General features: G+C 50.2%; 8 protein-coding genes across 8 annotated transcripts, besides 1 other annotated feature; 2 read left to right on the top strand and 6 right to left on the bottom strand.

The window, feature by feature from the left end:
- Positions 1-18,024: part of a sequence feature (contig 1.169 1..351151(-1)) that runs on past both edges of the window.
- Positions 1,308-1,686, bottom strand: ANIA_11643 (uncharacterized protein; the record flags this gene model as incomplete). The annotated part of the gene is made up of 4 exons (XM_050612399.1): positions 1,308-1,363; positions 1,412-1,450; positions 1,528-1,591; positions 1,681-1,686. The coding sequence occupies 4 exons, from the start codon at positions 1,684-1,686 to the stop codon at positions 1,308-1,310; spliced, it is 165 nt and encodes a 54-aa protein (XP_050468325.1).
- On the bottom strand, positions 3,294-5,203 carry ANIA_09156 (endonuclease/exonuclease/phosphatase family protein; the record flags this gene model as incomplete). Its single annotated transcript, XM_677333.1, has 3 exons — positions 3,294-3,623; positions 3,688-4,502; positions 4,546-5,203. The coding sequence occupies 3 exons, from the start codon at positions 5,201-5,203 to the stop codon at positions 3,294-3,296; spliced, it is 1,803 nt and encodes a 600-aa protein (XP_682425.1).
- Positions 5,498-7,699, bottom strand: ANIA_09157 (glutamine--tRNA ligase). The gene is made up of 5 exons (XM_677334.2): positions 7,257-7,699; positions 7,133-7,214; positions 6,795-7,087; positions 6,669-6,749; positions 5,498-6,624 (listed from the first exon to the last, which is right to left on the bottom strand). The coding sequence occupies exons 1-5, from the start codon at positions 7,629-7,631 to the stop codon at positions 5,569-5,571; spliced, it is 1,887 nt and encodes a 628-aa protein (XP_682426.1). The 5' UTR covers positions 7,632-7,699; the 3' UTR covers positions 5,498-5,568.
- On the top strand, positions 8,804-9,559 carry ANIA_09158 (putative short chain dehydrogenase; the record flags this gene model as incomplete). Its single annotated transcript, XM_677335.1, has 1 exon — positions 8,804-9,559. The coding sequence occupies one exon, from the start codon at positions 8,804-8,806 to the stop codon at positions 9,557-9,559; it is 756 nt and encodes a 251-aa protein (XP_682427.1).
- Positions 10,332-11,625, bottom strand: ANIA_09159 (uncharacterized protein; the record flags this gene model as incomplete). Its single annotated transcript, XM_677336.2, has 3 exons — positions 10,950-11,625; positions 10,674-10,890; positions 10,332-10,443 (listed from the first exon to the last, which is right to left on the bottom strand). The coding sequence occupies exons 1-3, from the start codon at positions 11,461-11,463 to the stop codon at positions 10,332-10,334; spliced, it is 843 nt and encodes a 280-aa protein (XP_682428.1). The 5' UTR covers positions 11,464-11,625.
- Positions 12,577-15,046, bottom strand: ANIA_11187 (uncharacterized protein; the record flags this gene model as incomplete). Its single annotated transcript, XM_677337.2, has 7 exons — positions 12,577-12,604; positions 12,869-13,599; positions 13,632-13,813; positions 13,887-14,114; positions 14,176-14,539; positions 14,637-14,811; positions 14,865-15,046. The coding sequence occupies 7 exons, from the start codon at positions 15,044-15,046 to the stop codon at positions 12,577-12,579; spliced, it is 1,890 nt and encodes a 629-aa protein (XP_682429.2).
- Positions 15,382-16,242, bottom strand: ANIA_11172 (SDR family oxidoreductase; the record flags this gene model as incomplete). Its single annotated transcript, XM_050612398.1, has 3 exons — positions 15,382-15,961; positions 16,012-16,187; positions 16,234-16,242. 3 exons carry the CDS (start codon positions 16,240-16,242, stop codon positions 15,382-15,384), a joined length of 765 nt encoding a protein of 254 aa, XP_050468324.1.
- On the top strand, positions 16,431-17,981 carry ANIA_09161 (uncharacterized protein; the record flags this gene model as incomplete). The annotated part of the gene is made up of 3 exons (XM_677338.1): positions 16,431-16,484; positions 16,540-17,324; positions 17,540-17,981. The coding sequence occupies 3 exons, from the start codon at positions 16,431-16,433 to the stop codon at positions 17,979-17,981; spliced, it is 1,281 nt and encodes a 426-aa protein (XP_682430.1).

Genomic DNA, 18,024 nt, shown 5'->3' with positions numbered 1-18,024 from the left:
TATAGTAGTATTATACTACTTGGCCATGCACCAATCAAAGCTCACAGAAATCAGATATAAAGGCCCTGAGCAATGAAGTGGGGAAAAGCCCTACAAAGCATGCCACATCAACAGCAACTGGTGGTTACCTGGTTTTTGCACCTAATCTATATATAAGCTTATAGTTTATTTGTCGAGTCCTCAGCAGTCCTTGTATACAATAATAAGGTGATTAGAGGGTGAAAGACTCCCCGCACCACCCTCCTATAGAATAATAGTCATAATATAAAGGCACTGCTGGAGGCATTTGAGTATATTAGCAGCCTAGTTATCTGGCACCTGCTTAGACTTTATCTTTTCTTCAATTTATCTCTCTCTATGCATGAAAGAACATTATTAAATCTGATATGGTCCTTCAACAACTGGAAGAGTACAAGCCACTATCAAGAACAGACAGAATTTCTCAATTGATTGTCTGGCACATTCAGCATTAATTTAATATAGAGCACGGCCAGATTCAACCTAATGTTCTTATTGAGATCTTTCGATTGTTCATAACCAAGAATTGGATATTTGAACAAATAAAATCTGCATACAAGCAAGGATTGTCGGGGCTTACCCTTTAATTAACATAAGAAAGAACCTCTAGAGACCTGATATTTATACTTATTATTACTACAGTATTTACCAGTAGAAAGGTCTGCTGCACAGGCAGCAAATCTTCAAGAATCTGAAGAACAAGGAAGTACTCTATATCAAGTACAAGTATAGACAAGCACCCGGAGCTTGGACCATCCTGGTATTTAGAGGTGGTATTCTTCTAGATAATATAGAGATTAAGAAGTATTACCAGGACATCTCAAAGCAGGCTATCCAGAAGACTTACTACAGTAATCCAGAACAAAGAAGAAGTTTTACACCTCTTTATCTGCCCTTCAACTTTAGCAATCTGAGCAACCCAAAGCTCTTCAGTAATTTTCAGCAGCTATTGTTCAGTACACAAGTTTATTTTAAATCCTCCTTCAACAAAGGCCTATGGGCCCCAGATTATCGGGGCTTGTATGCCAGATCTTGCACTTTCTGAGAAGAGTTAGCACGGCTGAGCAAGCTGCATAATCTTGTATCTAATTCTCTAAGATATTTAAGTAAAGGGAATAATAATTAGGGCACAACTGTGTTACAGCAAGCTTCTCTGCTCCACAGCTCTATTATTCAGTGCAGTTATTATCAACAATTCACAGATATCCTCGCAATTTTACTCCTGATTAGAAGGGCTAGGCATGAGAATAAGTATTAGTCTATAAAGGATGATTTTATTAATCAAGCAATTACTGTTCTTTCACAGAATGATCCACGCAGAAGCATGTTTGAGGCTCTAGACCATCTGGAAATAGACATTGATGGCCATCTATATATTACTTTTAATACTTACTGTTGGTCCCTGTAGATGTCCCAGATGTCAAAGACCAGGCTAGACAAGATCAGAGCCATCTACTCCTATAATCAAGCCAGCTTCCCCAGAGCCGACGCAGGAGAGTTCTATATTACATTCAAGAGGCTGACAAGGGAGCAGATGCTGAATATTCTTCAGAGAATTGACAAGGAACTCTACCTATACAGTCACAAGACATTTTCTCTATAGCACACAGTAATCAGAAGCCTCTGGAGCGAAAGCAAATTCCTTAAAATATCATATCTTACCAACATGCTATGCAGACGTTTGAACCAGCTTGAAAATAACTTTGACTATGCTTAAAACAAATAATTAAACCTTGATGCTTCACTGACTTTCTATCTCCTTGGTCAGGCCTATAAAGCACTGGGTTACTTGCACAGCGCACTGTTCTTGTTCAAGATATTAATATACTTGTAAGATCAAGTTCTTGCTGCTAGCACCCTGGATACAGCTAAAGTAGCTGCATTACAAAAGTATATATTATTGGCTTTGAGACTGGGGGAGCCAAACCGAGTAATGCATGGCAGGGAATCTATAGAGTGAATGTACTCTGTAGTTGAAGCTAGCTGATACAGAATTTCCTGGCCAGAACTAGCACATGTTAACTAATTATCTTATACTGAAGAACAGTTTATATTGGCTGTAGGAATCCCTTACCTTGATATCAATATCACCCAAAAGTAGCCAATATAACCTTATGGGAATTAAGTACGCGCTAAAAGGAAAAAAGGTACAAGGAGACTGTACTTTTGTTCCCTGGTAACTTATACTATACTATTGTAGAAATAATTTATATTTCAGGCGCTGATAAGAGTCATAAGAGTTCTAGGGCGAAGAACCATTATTCAAGTGCCCAACTAGAAATAAGGTTCGCTAGAATGATGTTTTACAAGTTCACCTGAACCTCATGCTTTTGCTAGTTTACCTTTCCCATCGTATTTATTGTCCGGTAGTGGCAGGCGGACGGTGCAATGTGGACCATTTCCAGCGCCCTGCTAATGGTGTCATCGTATACTAGTATTGGGGATGTGGGAGCAATTCAAGCCTATAGCGCAAAGTACGCCTGTATCTCCTCTTTGCCTAGGTACTGGATTTCTTGGATTTTGGTGTGTTCTGATGGTAGTGAAGGACTTTCTGTATCCTCCCAGCTGCCGCGTCTAAATAATTTAACTGTTGCTTATGCAAAGCTTTTAATATACTGTCGGATAAGATCACGAGTGTGGGAATGCAATATACCCACTATATAATGCAAATTGCCAGTTAATACTACTAAATGTAATGCCTTTCGAGTCTTCGGTGTGCCACAATCAAGCCCTAAAATGGATACCCATTGCGAGTCTCACTATTTTGCATGATGGCCATCCGTAGCAGATATCCTGACATTCGCAAGTACGTATCCAAAGCTCCCATTTAACTCAGCGACGAGCGGACACAAGGAGTATTGCTACTAATCAGCGGATACGTACTATATCATAAAAGCCTGTAGTAAACCGGGCCAGTTATTGGAGCATCTTGACCGTTATTTAGTTACCAGTTGGCAAATTGGTGAATTCTGCTTAATAATTAGGTACCTGGCAGATGAACGATGAGACGATCTAGTTGATGGGACCGGCATTATTTCGCTTGGTTATTTCACACGGTTCACAGATTTAGGTGTATATGTCTTCTCTATGTCGCACTTATATCGTTATATTACAATACTCAAAGCGTTACATGAGGTTTATACATGTCAGGATTCGGTTTATTCCTTGTTAGGGTAGAGATATATTCCAAGTCATATATACATAGCCTTCATCCAACCAATGTATTTACACTTTAAACCGGCCTCGTCTCCCATCCTATTTCAGTCCAATATGATTCATTCACAAACATTCAGGACAGCCACAGACGGATCATGATCCGACGGCGCGTCATCATAATTGACCCACGTATTAACATGGACATGTTCCATGCGCGCCCCTTCCGCCAACGCCTCAGAAACAAACATATGGTCCAGCTGCTCGTGGTTACTGTCATAGATATACGTGTAGCGTTCTAGTGGGTCTACCCCGACCACCTCGTCGAGGTCTTGGAGTCCAGAAGCCGAGACGAATGTCTTGAGCGGCGCCGCGAAGGTGAACTCGTTGAAGTCACCGGTTGTGAGGATTTTGGCCGAGGCGTCTTCTTCAAGGATGGAGGTGATGAAGGACTGTTTTATTTATGATATTAGTTGGTTTGGCTAGGGTCATCTTTTTGGACGGGGGAGGGCTTACAGCGACAACTTCGGCCTGCGCGGTGCGTTGCTCAACGCCCCCGTTTACGGGCGGACGCTCATCGCCTTGCAGGTATGAGCCGCCACCCTTGCTCGTGAAATGGACGTTGATGGTGTAGAACGTATTCTTGCCGTCAACTGTCTCCCACGCTGCGACGAGGGGCTTGCGGGATGCCTCCCACGCTTCATTGGTCGGGTCAATGAGACCGGGGTTGTATTTCAGCTCCGGGCCCGACTGGACCTCGTTTGCATCGGTGGATGTGCCTGGGTTTGGGTTGTGCAGCTGCACGATCGTTGGATCGTACAGGTATGCGACACGGATATTCCCACCCGGTTCGCCGCCGTCTTCGCCGTCGATAGGAGCGATCTCGGTGAAGTCGTAGTCTGGGCCGCCGGCGGCGGAGATGAGTTCCGCCAGCGTGGACAGCGTGACGTTTGCATCAACGACGCCATCGTCTGTTGCACCGGTGTTGTCCTGGATTTCTTGCAGGCACATGATCGCCGGCCCGTTGAGGTAGTTGGCGATGTGGTCTGCGATAGCCTCAATGTTGTCAGATGTAGGCGTCAGGTTCTCCACATTGTACGAGCCGATCGCAAGGGCCTCGCACGTTCCGTCGCCGGTTAAGGCTGAAGGAGAGGCGGTCGTGTCGTTTGACCCAGTTACTTTTAGGGCTGTCAACGGAAGGACCATGTACTGGCCGTAATTCCACTGCACGACGCCGGTAACGTCTTCAACGGTATCGCCGACCTTTGACGAGTCCGAGTTGCTCGTTCCGTCGAGGGGTGTACCGATTTTAATTGCTTCAGGGTTGGAGTCTGCATTGTTAGTCGGCCCTGGATGGTAGTTCATGGGACTCACCTTTTTCCGTCTGTGTCAAGCCACCATGCCCGTTTAGCCCAGTTACGGCCCAGTCACCGCGCACAAAGACATCGCCATACTGGTTCGGCTTGGTGATGAGAGTCACGCCAGTAAGCGAGACAAGCTCGCCACTGAGACTCTCCCAAAAGTCCATCCCGTATTTATCGGGCTGGAGAACCGGGTTATCGACAGAGATCTGACTGACGTTGTTCGGCACGGCAAGGACATCGCCAGTATCAAGGCTAGAATACTCTTCTGTCGGGGGCGAGCGGTCTTTTCCAATCACGACGGGCGTTACTTCATTCCCACTAGACTTCACGACAATACTGGACGGGGAGGTGATCTCCGTCAGGTACAGGTAGTCGTCTGAAGAGCGATACTCAGACACCTTTCCGCTGAGGGTGATGATGTCGCCCACGCTGACTTTGGAGACAGAGCTGTTTCCGTAGACATAGATGGACTCGGACGTAGCATCGTCGGAGTCAGGGTTTGTCGAGCGAAGGAAGAAACCCTCTCCGCCTATGGCTGTTACCAGGCCTTCCACGCCAGAGACACTTTCGCCGTTAAACGGAGAGAGGAATGCATTGCCATTGATCTCGCTGATGGTCACTGCCGCGGCGGGCAGGGCCAGGGACAGCACAGTCGCGAAAATCTTCATGGCGCGCCGATCTGCATCGACAGCGAATAGCCCGCTCTGGCGCTCTTACTTATAGCTTCTCCAGCCCCTGTTATCGGCGGGTGTCCCTGAGCTGGCGGCCACTTAGAAGGCGCATAGATATCACGTTGCAATGCCAAGCCAATGCCAATCTGGCGTCGGAGACCACCGACGAGTCAGTGGCCAATGTCACTTCTGGAGAAATGCTGCATAATTCGTTTATACGGTTGGAGTCTCGGTGTTCCTTGGTTGATTGGAGGTTGAATTGTACGCTAACTATTTAATATCAATATATCTTCTACCTTCCCAAGTTACCGGCATTCCACGAGATAGATGAAGTCTCGCCGGGGTTATCGCCTGATCGGTCATTACGCCTTGCCCGTATCCTGTTTCAGGGATACAATCCGGTTGAGCACAACGTGGCTGTCGGTGGAGTCCGAGTCCATGGCAAAGTAGGCCACCCGCATGCCCTGGAAGCGAACAGTCTCTGGTCGAGGAGTTCCCTCGCTCGTCTCACCCGCGGCTTCAGGCCACGGTGCCCTGCGCCGCACCTCGTCGAAACCTGACTCAATCATGGCGTCTGCGTAGATGGTCTCACTGTTCGGGTTAATGTCCGCGAGGAAGCCACCCTCGGCAGCGGCAGGCTCGTCGGACTTGAACAGTTGGTCGTGGATGCGGACTTCAAGCTTGCGCGATCCCTCAGGGACCCAGTGGATGTACGTCTTTGGCTTTCCACCATCCTTGTCCAGGACGGCACGAACTTCCGTGATTTTTCCATCGGCATCCTTAGTGAAGGTGGTCGCCTTGATCGGGTACGGGGCCTTCCACAGACCGACACTCTTGCCAGGTGCAAGACGGAAGTAACCCTTGGCATCTTCCTCTCGGAAGTCAGAACGATCGATGTAGACCGTTTTGGTGAAGCCGACCTGGTGTGAGCCCATCGCAGGGTCTTTGGGCGAGAAAGGAATATCGAGGTTGAGCTGTTCTGCACTGAGGGTATCAAAGTCTTCAATAACAACAGGGAGCGGGTCAAGAACGAGCATAAGACGGGGTACACGCGATTCGAGGTAGGTACGGATAGACTGTTCGAAACGAGCGATGTTGATGACAGAGTTAGCGGTAGTCACCCCGAGCTCGTTAACAAACGACAAGATAGCCTCCGGAGGGACACCGCGTCGACGGAGAGCAATAACAGTGTACAGACGGGGGTCGTCCCATGCTCGAACATAGCCCCCGTCGACCAGCTTCTTCAGGCCTCGCTTGCTCATGATCGTTCCACTGACGTTTAACCGGCCGTACTCGCGCTGCATGGGCTCGTAGACTCCAAGAGTCGAGTTAAGCCATTCATAACTTTCCCGTGACAAGACGAACTCAGTCGTGCACAGACTGTGGGTGATTCCTTCGAAGCTATCGCAGAGACAGTGCTACTCTCGTTAGACGAGCCGACAATGAGAAACAGGCTACATACCGCAAAATCGTATGTTGGGAAGATAACCCAGCCGGGCGCTTTGTGGTGTTCCTTCTTCAGGACTCGGTAGGCGGCAAGATCCTAGGACAGTTAGCTTGACGTGGTCAAACGGGCAGCCGTACTTACCCACATCTGAGGATTGGGGTTGTCAATGTCCTGGCGCATCCTCAAGAACGCCGTCTGGGGTTCGTATTTGCCATCCTTCATGTCCCTGAACTTTTTGAGGTTTGTCTCGACATCCTGCTCCGCGTCCTTGCATCGATAACGCGCACCGTGGTTCTCGCCGCCGCGCTGCAGCTTGATTTCTGTATCGCTGCAGTGGCATACGTAGGCTTTTCCGAGCTGGATGAGTTTCTCGGCGTGCTCATAGAGCTTCTGGAAGTGGTCGCTCGAGTGGGTTATTCTAGCAGGTTTGAATCCTGGTCGATCAGCGCCGCATGAATTTTAAGTTCCAGGTAACGTACCAAGCCACTGAATGATGTCCTCAATAGCCGTAAAATACTTCTCCTCCTCAGCTTCAGGATTTGTGTCGTCAAACCGAAGGATCTAACCCGTCAGCGCCATCACAACAACCTCGCGACCACATACCGTCTCTCCTCCATGGTACCGCGCAAAACCGAAGTTTACCGCAATAGCCTTGCAATGTCCCAAGTGTAGATATCCGTTCGGCTCGGGCGGGAATCGAGTGAGGACCGGCTTCATAGGGCGCTCGCGGAAGACATTGGCGAGGAAGCCCTGCTTGAACATGGCGTCAGGGTCCAGCGGGGTTTCCTCCGCAGGTTTCACTTCAGTTTTGGGCTTTGGCGTCGCAGGCTTCTGGGCCTGGTTTGCTTTCGCGGCGGCAGCGGCGGCCTTCTTGGCGCGTTTCTGAGTCCGCTTCTTGAGCTCGTTCTTGGAGACCATCTCGCCGGTCTCCTCGTCGAGGACCAGCTTGGCCGTAGCCTCAGCAAGAGCTTCCGTCATGTTGGTTGTCAATTTTTCCAGTATAGGCGGAGAAGACAATTGGCCGTAGAGAATGTATATACGCGTGGGGTTGAGTCAACGAGCGAACGACGGTGAGTCAAAGACAAAAATATCCCACCTTATCAGCGGGGTTCTTTGTGGAATGCGCTTGTAGCAGGCGGTGTGGCAGCGCACGTGATGATAAGACATAATGATGCCTGAGGTGTTCACATAGCCCGTCTGCTCCGTGTATGCACCGTAGTTGACACCGTCAACATACTTCACTTAACAAGGAAGCCATAAACAAGGTTTCCTTATGCATATGTTGCTTCTAAGCTCACTTTAGACGAGATTGCATGGTTAAATGGCACAAACGAAGTTCCAGATCGGCAGCGAAATGAGCTCAATTTCATCAATTTGCTTAAGGTGCAATTGTGGAGTTGATTATATATAGCCGCATCGGCAGCATCTTTCGTGGAAATAACTATGCTCTAAACCCACTACAAATGGAAAGAATGTTGAGATTGGGATAGAACTCTGCAACAATGAAGGAGTGGATGGTTGACTGTAGTTGTAGTTTGTTCTATTCTCCAGAAAGACACCGCAATCGCGGAAGAGAACGCGGAAGAGAACCGAACATTGAAAACAATACAAGTCCTTGGCTAACCGATAGCTATTCCTATCGTTGGTTGACTATACTCTCAGAAAAAGAGTGCAGATTCTATGCTAGAGAGCCCATATCTTGACCTTTCCAGTATATCAAGGGTACTGCGGATGGTCTGCAGAATGCTTACTCCCAACGTCCAATCATATCAAAGAGCAACGCAACAAAGTTTGATAAGGCTTGGCTGCATTCTTTGAGTCACTCACCGACGTTTCCTATTCGTTCAAAAACGAAGTATGACTGCCAAGTATAAATACGAGTTCAGAGGTGACACAGCTTCTATACCTACCAAACATCAAACATGAACCCGGCGGGCAGCATCAACAGGCCAAGTCGGCGCATTCAATTCGAGGTACTGATTAGAAATGCAAATAATGGACTGATTTGAAATCCAGCTTCCAGAAATCTGGAGAAAAGAGGATGCTGAAGTATAAAGGCAGCAAGAAAACGGCCAGATTTCAGTCAACAATTAATCCCATCTCAAGTCCACTCAACTCATCAATACTCGCTCAAGCCTTCACTCAGCGACATGGCCAACTACGGCAAGAACGCAGTTATCATCGGCGGCACCCACGGTATAGGGCTCGCAACCGCCCAACTCCTCGCCGGAACTGGTGCCCAAGTCCTCCTCACCGGCCGTAGCCAGCCTCCCATCGATTCCGCCAAAGACCAGCTTGGTGACAAGGCCCACGTTGTGCAATGTGACATCACCTCTTTATCCAATATCGAGAAGCTTGTTGAAGAGTCCAAGTTCGTGTTCGCCGACCAAATCGACTTCCTCTTCATCAACGCCGGGTACGCATGCCTTGAGCCCGTGGCGGCAGTCACCGAAGAGTCCTTTCACCGAACAATAAACACCAACGTCTTTGGCGCATTCTTCGTTGCTCAGAAATTCATCCCTCTTATCCGTGACGGCGGCGCAATCGTTTTCACTAGCTCAGTATCTACCAAGCACGGCTTCCCCGGTTTGGCGGCATACTCCGCGTCGAAGGCCGCTGTCTCTTCGCTCGTGCAGACGCTGGCTGCCGAGCTGGTGGACCGCCAGATTAGGGTCAATGCAGTGTGCCCTGGATTCATCAAGACGCCGACCATGGGTGTGTCTGGCGTGACGCCAGCAGACCTGGTTGCATTTGGAGAAGAGGGTGAGAAGCTCACTCCACTTGCTAGGAATGGGACTCCCGAAGAGGTGGCCAAAGCTGCTGTCTTTCTTGCATTTGATGCGACATTTACCACGGGCACTGACCTTGCAGTTGATGGGGGTTTGATTTATATGCATAAACATTAGTGGCTGTGCATGATTCCCAATAAGGAATGTAGCAGACGTGGGTCAAGCCGGTAGCAGTCAGTGCGATTGTTTGTCAGATCTGAAGCTCTATGAAGAGAATTAAGATGAAGAATGTGATGGTTTAATTCTCGCCCTATCAGTCTGTAACTCTCTATTCCTAAGTCCCAGTGAGAAACTCCTGTTGACTCTTCTTGCTTCACTGATCCTCAAACAAACCATTGACGCTCTAGGCACAGCAACTGGCCAACATACCGGCCTATTTCTCGACCTCTGTATTCCACAATCGACGGGCTCCAACAGACTGGTATCCTCTGTACCTGGCCCGGAGGCGCCACCGCGCCGGATTTTGCCCGGTATACGCCCGTGTACATTCAATACTTGGCTAATAACCATATTGCCGGTCATGGATTACTCCTGCATATTAGTGTTCGGAACGCCAGTGTAATATGGCATGGATATCTTCGGCGCGTGAGCTCATCCGCTTTAGCTCATGCATTGGCACTATCCCTCTTCAGCTACTGCACATCTTCTCGCATGGCGGCACAATGTCGCTACAACCCACTTCACAATCACGACCTTCTTCTTTTAACGCTGTACTTAGTGAGTCTTGACTGCTGTTCTGGCGATAGTTCCTTACAACGAAGATACAGTGCGTGGCGGCAACGGTGCCCTCAGCTAGCAACCAGCCTATAGCGCATTACACTAGCAGGACCTTATCTACTCCACTACCGGGCTTATTCTGACCTCACTGACCGTGATCATGGCGAGGAGTCTAGAGGATCTGAGGATGGCCCTTAATATCCCGAGTTGCTTGGGAAATGGTGAAGAGGCTGTACCTGTTCCAGTTGTGATAGACAGCGTTGTACGATTCCCGCAGGAAGTGTCTGTGGGACAATCCTATAAGTATCTTACATTGCTAGGCTGTTGAGTCGATTCGCTCAGGGAGCGGCGCAGCCAGCTGAACCTCAGCAGCTGCCCTGTTGGTGAACATAACGATTCGGGTAAATAATGGAAAAGATCCTACATATTAGGATGTGCCGCTCAGACGGGCTCGGCTGCGATAAACAGATGACCTTCTATCTTTCTAGTTAGTGTATATACCGATATCTATCACCTTGTCTTGTTGTACAGCTCTGTAACCCGTCTCGCCAGTTCTTCTGACTGGGCCTTCACCCAGGGCATCGCATGGTGGTAGTTGATCTCGTATAATGTGGCCGTGTCTTTATCAAAGTACTTCTCAAACTGCTCGCGTCCAAACGCCAGGAATTCATCTTTGAGCCCGTGTACGTGCAACGTCGGTATTCGTACAATCATGTCCGGCTCATCCAGTTCTATTCATCTCATCAGCAACCTGTATTTCCAGCCTCAGAGGAGCAGAGAGAAAACATACTATACCCAACCTCACTCTCCATCGGCCTTCCACCTCCATTACACATAACACCGAATTTCAACCTGATTCCTTCGCCCACAGTCCTTTTTCCTTTCCCCTCATTCTCAGCTCTCTCCCACCTTTGCTGATCCAACAACAACCCGCTCGCAATCCTGGTCCCTTGCGAAAACCCCAGAACTCCGACCCATTTGTCATTGCCGAACTGCTTCTCTCGCGCGCGCTGTTCCATAAGCCCCAACACTCGTTCAATACCGTCGCGACCCGAAGCATCGTATCCGCTCCCGTCCGCTTTTGGGTTATCGGACTCCGGCTCGAACCAGGACTTGAAAGGCCCGTAGTCTGCAAAGGCGGGGAGGACCCCGGGCCCTGCAGAGCGCGGGAACGGGCCGTCGAAATATTCAAGGGTGAACTGCTTCGCTAGGAGCGTTGCGAGAAAAGAACATTGAATTTCGAAAACAGCGGCGCTCGAGCCGCTGCCGTGGAAGCAGGCGATGCGGGGAAGGGGGTCGGGCATTTTGTGTGCTGTGTGGTCGCAGGCGATTGGGTTCGGTCGGTGTCGCTAGGTTCGTGATTATCTGCAAGCGGATCGCCGATACTTCAGGCAAAGCTACCCCTTAGGATGTGAGCTGCGATCAGAGCTGACGCAATTGCGAAGGTGAAGTTGTGAGGCTGAGATACCCGTCCTGATAGTTGTGGTGGGACTCGACGTCGAGGTGAGCGTTTAGTGCAGCTTATATTTAGCGCAATTATGCATGAATAGTGCACGAAGATATGTAAAAGATATGCAGCACAATTACGCCCACCACCTAGACCAGTTTCCCTCGCCTACAAACTGCACCATAACCCTAAAAGATCCATCCGCGTCAATATCATTGTCCAAATCGTAATGGTGACCTCTATACTATTTTCTAGATCAGACTAGGTACCCGCCGTGGAGTACGTGCCGGGCGAAATTCTGAACCATGGACGCCCCCCAGAATTTAGCGGGTCCCTCGAACGACGAGGAGGGATAGAAAGCGGCTCACGCTCCCACTAAAGCGCATTCGGCGTACCATCACAAGATTGAGAGGGGTGGAAGTTGCTTTGGCCCGTCAGTCTATGGTGGACATGAATAGTCTTGTTTCTCTTCTTCCTGTTTCGTTCTTCTTGCTATCATGACTCGGTCTCAATAAGCGAAGGTATTATTTGAGATGCCAAGTCTAGCCTGGGAGCTCCATAGCGGATGACAGACTGCTATCTGCTTGCAGGTGGTCCTCGATCTTGGTTACTGGTTTTGTTATGGCGAATGTGCTGGGCTTTCAGAGACGAAATAGCGGAGTGACTTAATCCTACCATTACTGACGTAGTAGGAATCAGCCCTTTGAGAACTCGTATACTTCCAGTCTTTACATGGTCAATGATTCAATTCCGTCCTTCATTGCTCTGCTTTACTCTGAAGGTGTGGACAAATCACATGAGCCAACCATAGCGTGAGCTGTGTTGGTAGCGCAAACAGATATGAAACCCGCCCAGCTACGTGGCTTGGATGATCAATGCATACAGCACTACCACCCTTTTTGAAATCATTGAGAGTATCTTCACCCTGCAAGAACCAAAATGCAACGGACCAGGACTTATTGTTCTCAGTTTATGCATTCGGCGTGCGGGGGTAATTGCTGGTAAATTATGATAGAAACCCTAGTCATTGGAAGTCTATCTAGTCTATACAGTGATGATAAGGCCTTTGCTACAATAAACTACAATAAATCCCATATTGATATGTCATTAATCCTGTTAACCTGATATAGCTGGACCTTTGATAAAGAAAGTCGCTTGGAAATGGCAGAAATCTTCACAAGAAGAATCCAAAATACTCCTCCACCCACCGTCTTGCCACCTCACCCTCACCGAGATCCCAAACCCTAAGGCCCGCAACATACCCGTCTGGCCTCACTAGCACAATCCCAGCCTGTGTTTCTGGCAGCTCCCCAACCCACTTCTCAATACACCCTTCCACATCATCCAGATACACAGTCCACCGGCTCTTCTGCAACGCAAGCGGGAGATCCGCTATCTCGAAGACCTCCCTCTTCGAGCCCGAAATGAGAGAGAGCGTTATTATCTCAGAAACAGTAGTGTACCGTTCTGGAACCTGGTAAGCGTCGGTTGCAGACCAGCCTCGCGAGCGAGAGGTGTAGGATTCTTTTGCTTTCTCGGCAGAAATTGCTAGAATGGACGTCGGGCTGCTGAGAATCTGGCAGACTACCTCAAGGAATCCTTTCTCCTTCGCTGCGCTAACATTCGGAATGAGGAAATACAGTCTGAATTGACCCAAAAGTGGGACATCAAGCTGGATATCGACCGGATTCGCATCGATGTACCGCGTCGCTTTGGCTGGGATTAAGAGCGCCCCTGGCTTCAATCTTCTGGATCCCTTCCCAGCGTCTGATACTTTGGTTTGCGTCAAAATGCTAGCGTCATACTCCGCTCCGACCCCAGAGATGAACCGGATATTCTCATCAAAGTTCCTGGCAAGGGCGGCTTCGCCTGCCTCAAATGCAGCACAGTGCTCGGCGTCAAAGGCAATGAGGTCGTTTGCGATCTTGCGCCGCTCAGTTTCGTAAGTCTCCAGCAGAGACGGAGAGGCTAGGCCACGCGCCACTAGGTTCAGCTTCCATGCCAGGTTGAAAGAGTCGTGCATACTGGTGTTTGCACCTTGGGCGGCGAGCGCAGAGTGGCAGTGACCGGCCTAAAGAACCTGTTAGACAAACTGAGAAAGAGGTCAGACGGAAGGGGACGTGCATCGCCAGCAATGAAGATCTGGTAATCAGGATCAGAGAAATGTCTCGCCACGCGCTGCCCAACGACGTAGTTTCCGAACCATTCTTTACAGTTTTTGTCAGCGTCAAGTCTCATATCTATACTGACAACCTAATTAAAGTGAGGTCGTAAGCGCACCGATCGATTTCCACTCCAGACTAAACGGCTTCATTGCCTCCTTTGCGCGCTCCATGACATATTGCGGTGTTGCCTTAGCCTTATCAATGCGTTCTCCGGCTGTCGCGCTCAACTCAACGTACAACCTCGTCATGCCTCGTTCTCGCGGAATCCACAAGAGGGAGCCGACGGTATGGGTGCGCACGGCAACTTTGCTCCATAAATCGGGAAAGTCGGTCTCAATGACGCCTAGTAACTGCTTCAGCAATGGTCGCATACGGCAGGTTAAGGGGAATGAATGCCAACAAACCGTCAAGAACTCCCCAGCTGGCATTTGTCATCTCACCCTCCAGCTGCGCATCAGGGATGAACTCCCGCACGCTCGATCGCGCGCCGTCACAACCAACGAGGTATTCTGTCTGGATCACCTTCTTTGTACCCGTGCTCTGATCTTCGTAGACGACATCTAATTTTTTAGATGGATTTCTCGAACAAGACAGAAATGAACTATTCCGCGTAACAGTGACGCCTCGCTCCGCAAGGTCATCGATCAGCACGTCCTCCAACATCCCTTGGTGCACGAGGAGAATATACGGGTCCGATGCACCGACCAGGTGATCCGGGTAATGAGTCTGGCGACCCTTCCGCCTCAAAGGGTGAGATTCTGTTGAATCCTGCACTCGCACCGTATCAGCTATCAGCGCATATAATATATCGCATATCCCTGCATGTCTAATTTGCCAACGACGGCCGTAGAAGGAGTGGGCCTACCCAGAATGAAATATCGTAGATACGCGCCCCGTCCCGCAATAGTTTATCTGCAAGTCTGAGCTGCTTCAGCGTCTCAATCGTCTTGGGCTGGATTCCATCTGCCTTTCCGGTTGACGTCTTGTCGGGCCGATCGTCGAGCAGGACGATGGGGGTACCCAAGCGGACGAGGTTCACTCTGGCAATTGTCAACACATCCGCACTTGAAGGAACGGGCGGGCGTAAACCCACGCAAGCATCAGCCCCGAAGGTCCTGCGCCGACAATTACGACAGTCGTCTCGCCGGCTGGTGCGGCATCGGTATCGATGTTTGCGAAGCCTTGGTCGTGATCTGCGCTGCGAGCCATTGTGTTGGGTAGGCGAGTCTCACTTTCGCCGGCGAGGAGACCGGCTTGAGAGGCAGTGCGCTTCATGACTTATACTTTTGGTATGATGGGCGCATGTCGGCGTTTGACCAACAGTGGGAGCTGCGTTGAGGTGAATTGGAGTGAGAGTGGGAGTGGCAGTTGGAGTTGGAGACGACTGCGGGTGGAATTCCAAACCCCCACCTCTGGCAGTGAGAGAGTATGGCGGAAGTCTGCATAATACGGAGTCTCTGTCTCACCTCGTGCAATTCTGGGCAGAGCTTGGTAAGCTGCATAGCCATCAATGAATCGCAAGTAGTTGTCAGCATTACAACCATACGATGAATTGGCCCAAGGTGTCATAGCATAATGGCTCAACACAGCCGGAATCGATTTCAAATTACCTATGAGATTCTAGTCACTCCCCCATCAACGACGATATCCTGCCCCGTCATATAACTACTGGCATCGCTCGCCAAGAACACACAAGCACCCATGATATCCTCGGGCTCCGCGATCCTCTTGTTGATCGTCTCCGCCTTCCACCCTTCCACCAAATGCGAAAACGCCGCTGTCATCTCCGTATTCACGTACCCCGGACTGATTGAGTTGACCCTGATCCCATACTCCGTCAACTCTTTGGCGATAGCAGGACACATTGCGCGCACTGCACCCTTTGTGCCACAGTACGCCGAGCAGTTCTGGTCGCGCACTGCGACGTAACTGGCCATGCTGGCGACCAGGATAATGCTGCCGTGATGCGTGCCGTTGGCTATCATCTGCTTCGCTGCATATTGAGCGGTAAAGTAGAGTCCCAACACGTTGATCGACAGCAGATCGTGGTGTTCTTCGTAGGTAAAACCAAGGAAGCAGGTATGGCGGTTTATCCCTGCGCAGGGAACGCAAATGTCCAGCTTGCCGTCGAAGTCTTGTTGGAACTGCGCAAAGCCGTCTTTCAAGGAATCCTGAGAGGAGACGTCGACCCTGCGTCGTTAGCTTCGTACAAATGGTTCCGCGGAGACGGGAGTTCTCACTTGTAATACGCCGTCCGAACATTATAGTCCTTCTCAATCGCGTGAAACTCTGGCCGTGGATCGATGATGTCGAAGACTGCCACGTCTGCACCGGCTTCAGCGAGCCCCCGCGCAAACGCAAGCCCGCATCCTCGCCCACCACCTGTAACCAGCGCCGTTCGGCCTTTCAAGGAGAACTGTCCGATCAGCACTGTACCACTGCGAGAAAAGGAAGAGTCTCACCTTGGACATGATGTGGGATGATGTCGGGGTTCCTATCCACGGTCGGCCGTCCCATTTATGTGTCTGATAACACTTCACACTTCTTCCCCCACTCTTGCACTCACGCTCCGTTGGGGTAGGATATGCATCGATAGTCATAAATAGAATAGCACATCGTGGTATGAAGTTGATCAGGTCTATCGTACGTAACAAGAACAATGCCCATCCCAGTTGCAGAGAAACAATTTCGGCACGAGTCGGGGAAGCTGAAGGTGAGCCGTCGAAGATTGAGGCGAAGGATCCCCCCCGCCTTGCTGACAACACAAGATTGTCGTGGTCGGCGCCGGCCTAGCAGGCGTCGGCGCGACGATAGCGTGTCTCCTCGCCGGTCACGACGTCCATCTGCTCGAATCCGCAAAAGAAATCGGGGAGATCGGGGCCGGTATCCAGATCCTTCCTAATTCCTCTCGCGTTCTACAGCACTGGGGTCTCGAGAAAGCGTTGATGAAACATGCGACGGTCCCAAGGTTTTGCAACTTTCTCGGCTGGAAGGGGAATCTAATCTCGTCCCTTGACTTTAAGGCGTCTGAGGCGCAGTATCCAGGGACGTGGTATCGAGACTTTCATCGCGCGGATCTACATAGATGTCTGGTAGAAAGAGCAGTCGAGCTGGACGCGGTGTTATCGTGCAACACGCGCATCATCAACGTCATCCCGAGCGAAGATGGAACCACATCGACAGCTATTGCTGCGGACGGAAGACAATTTACGGGTGATCTAGTGATTGGGTGCGATGGAGTGTTCAGCAAGCTCACCGAGTCGTTACTGCAAAGACCAGAGCCGCCACTCAAGACGGGCGATCTTGCCTATAGACTGCTGTTAGACACTGACGAGATGCTCAAGGACCCAGAGCTGAGATCGTTCGTCACGGATCCACAGGTCAACTACTGGCTTGGGCCGGATAAGCACGCGGTGAACTATGTTTTGCGAGGAGGAAAGCTTTTCAACATGGTCCTGCTCGTGCCGGACGACATTCCTGAAGATTCACTGGCGACAACGGTGGAGGGCAATGTCGAGGAGATGTGTTCTCTGTTCGAGGGCTGGGATCCCAAGTATGTCCTCACTGACGTCTCAGAGCGTTCGCTGATTCCGGGGTAGGATCCAAAAACTTCTAAAGCTTTGCCGATCCGTGCAGAAATGGCAGCTGTGTATCCGACTTGGCGAGCATGACTGGACGCATCCGTCCGGGGCGTGGGTCAACATTGGAGACGCCGTGCACGCGACGCTGCCATACTTAGCATCTGGGTATGCCCTCCACATGTCCAAGTACGATCGTTAACAGTTGCAGCGCCGGAATGGCCTTCGAAGACGGTGCGGTCCTCGGCGAAGTCCTATCCCGTCTCCCCAACGACCCCTTCATCAGCAAGACCTCGCCTGAATACCTGGCTGAGAAACGTCATGCCCTGGCCGTCTTCGAGAAATGCCGCAAAGAACGTACGCAAATGGTCGTCAAGCGGGGAAACACTCAGCAGTACTTGTATCATCTCCACGACGGGCCGGAGCAGGAGGACCGGGATCGAAAGATGCAAATGGTGCCAACGCCAGAGGGAGAGTGTTTAGCCTGGAGGGATCCGGGGCTTGCTCCGAAGCTGCTGGGGTATGATCATATTGCAGATGTGAGCGAGAAGATGATACACTGCCATGGAGAGAACATACTGACGGGTGCAGGTGAACCGCAACTGGAACGCAGTTACCCAGACAGCAGTTGAATCAGAGGAACAGGTAGCATCGCGGTTATGAAGATTCGAAACA

Source organism: Aspergillus nidulans, chromosome VI (genome assembly GCF_000011425.1).
Source record: "Aspergillus nidulans FGSC A4 chromosome VI".
In the NCBI taxonomy this organism is placed as follows: Eukaryota; Fungi; Ascomycota; class Eurotiomycetes; order Eurotiales; family Aspergillaceae; genus Aspergillus; species Aspergillus nidulans.
The sequence above is the reverse complement of the archived record's forward strand: the minus strand, read 5'-3'. Positions and strand labels throughout refer to the sequence as shown.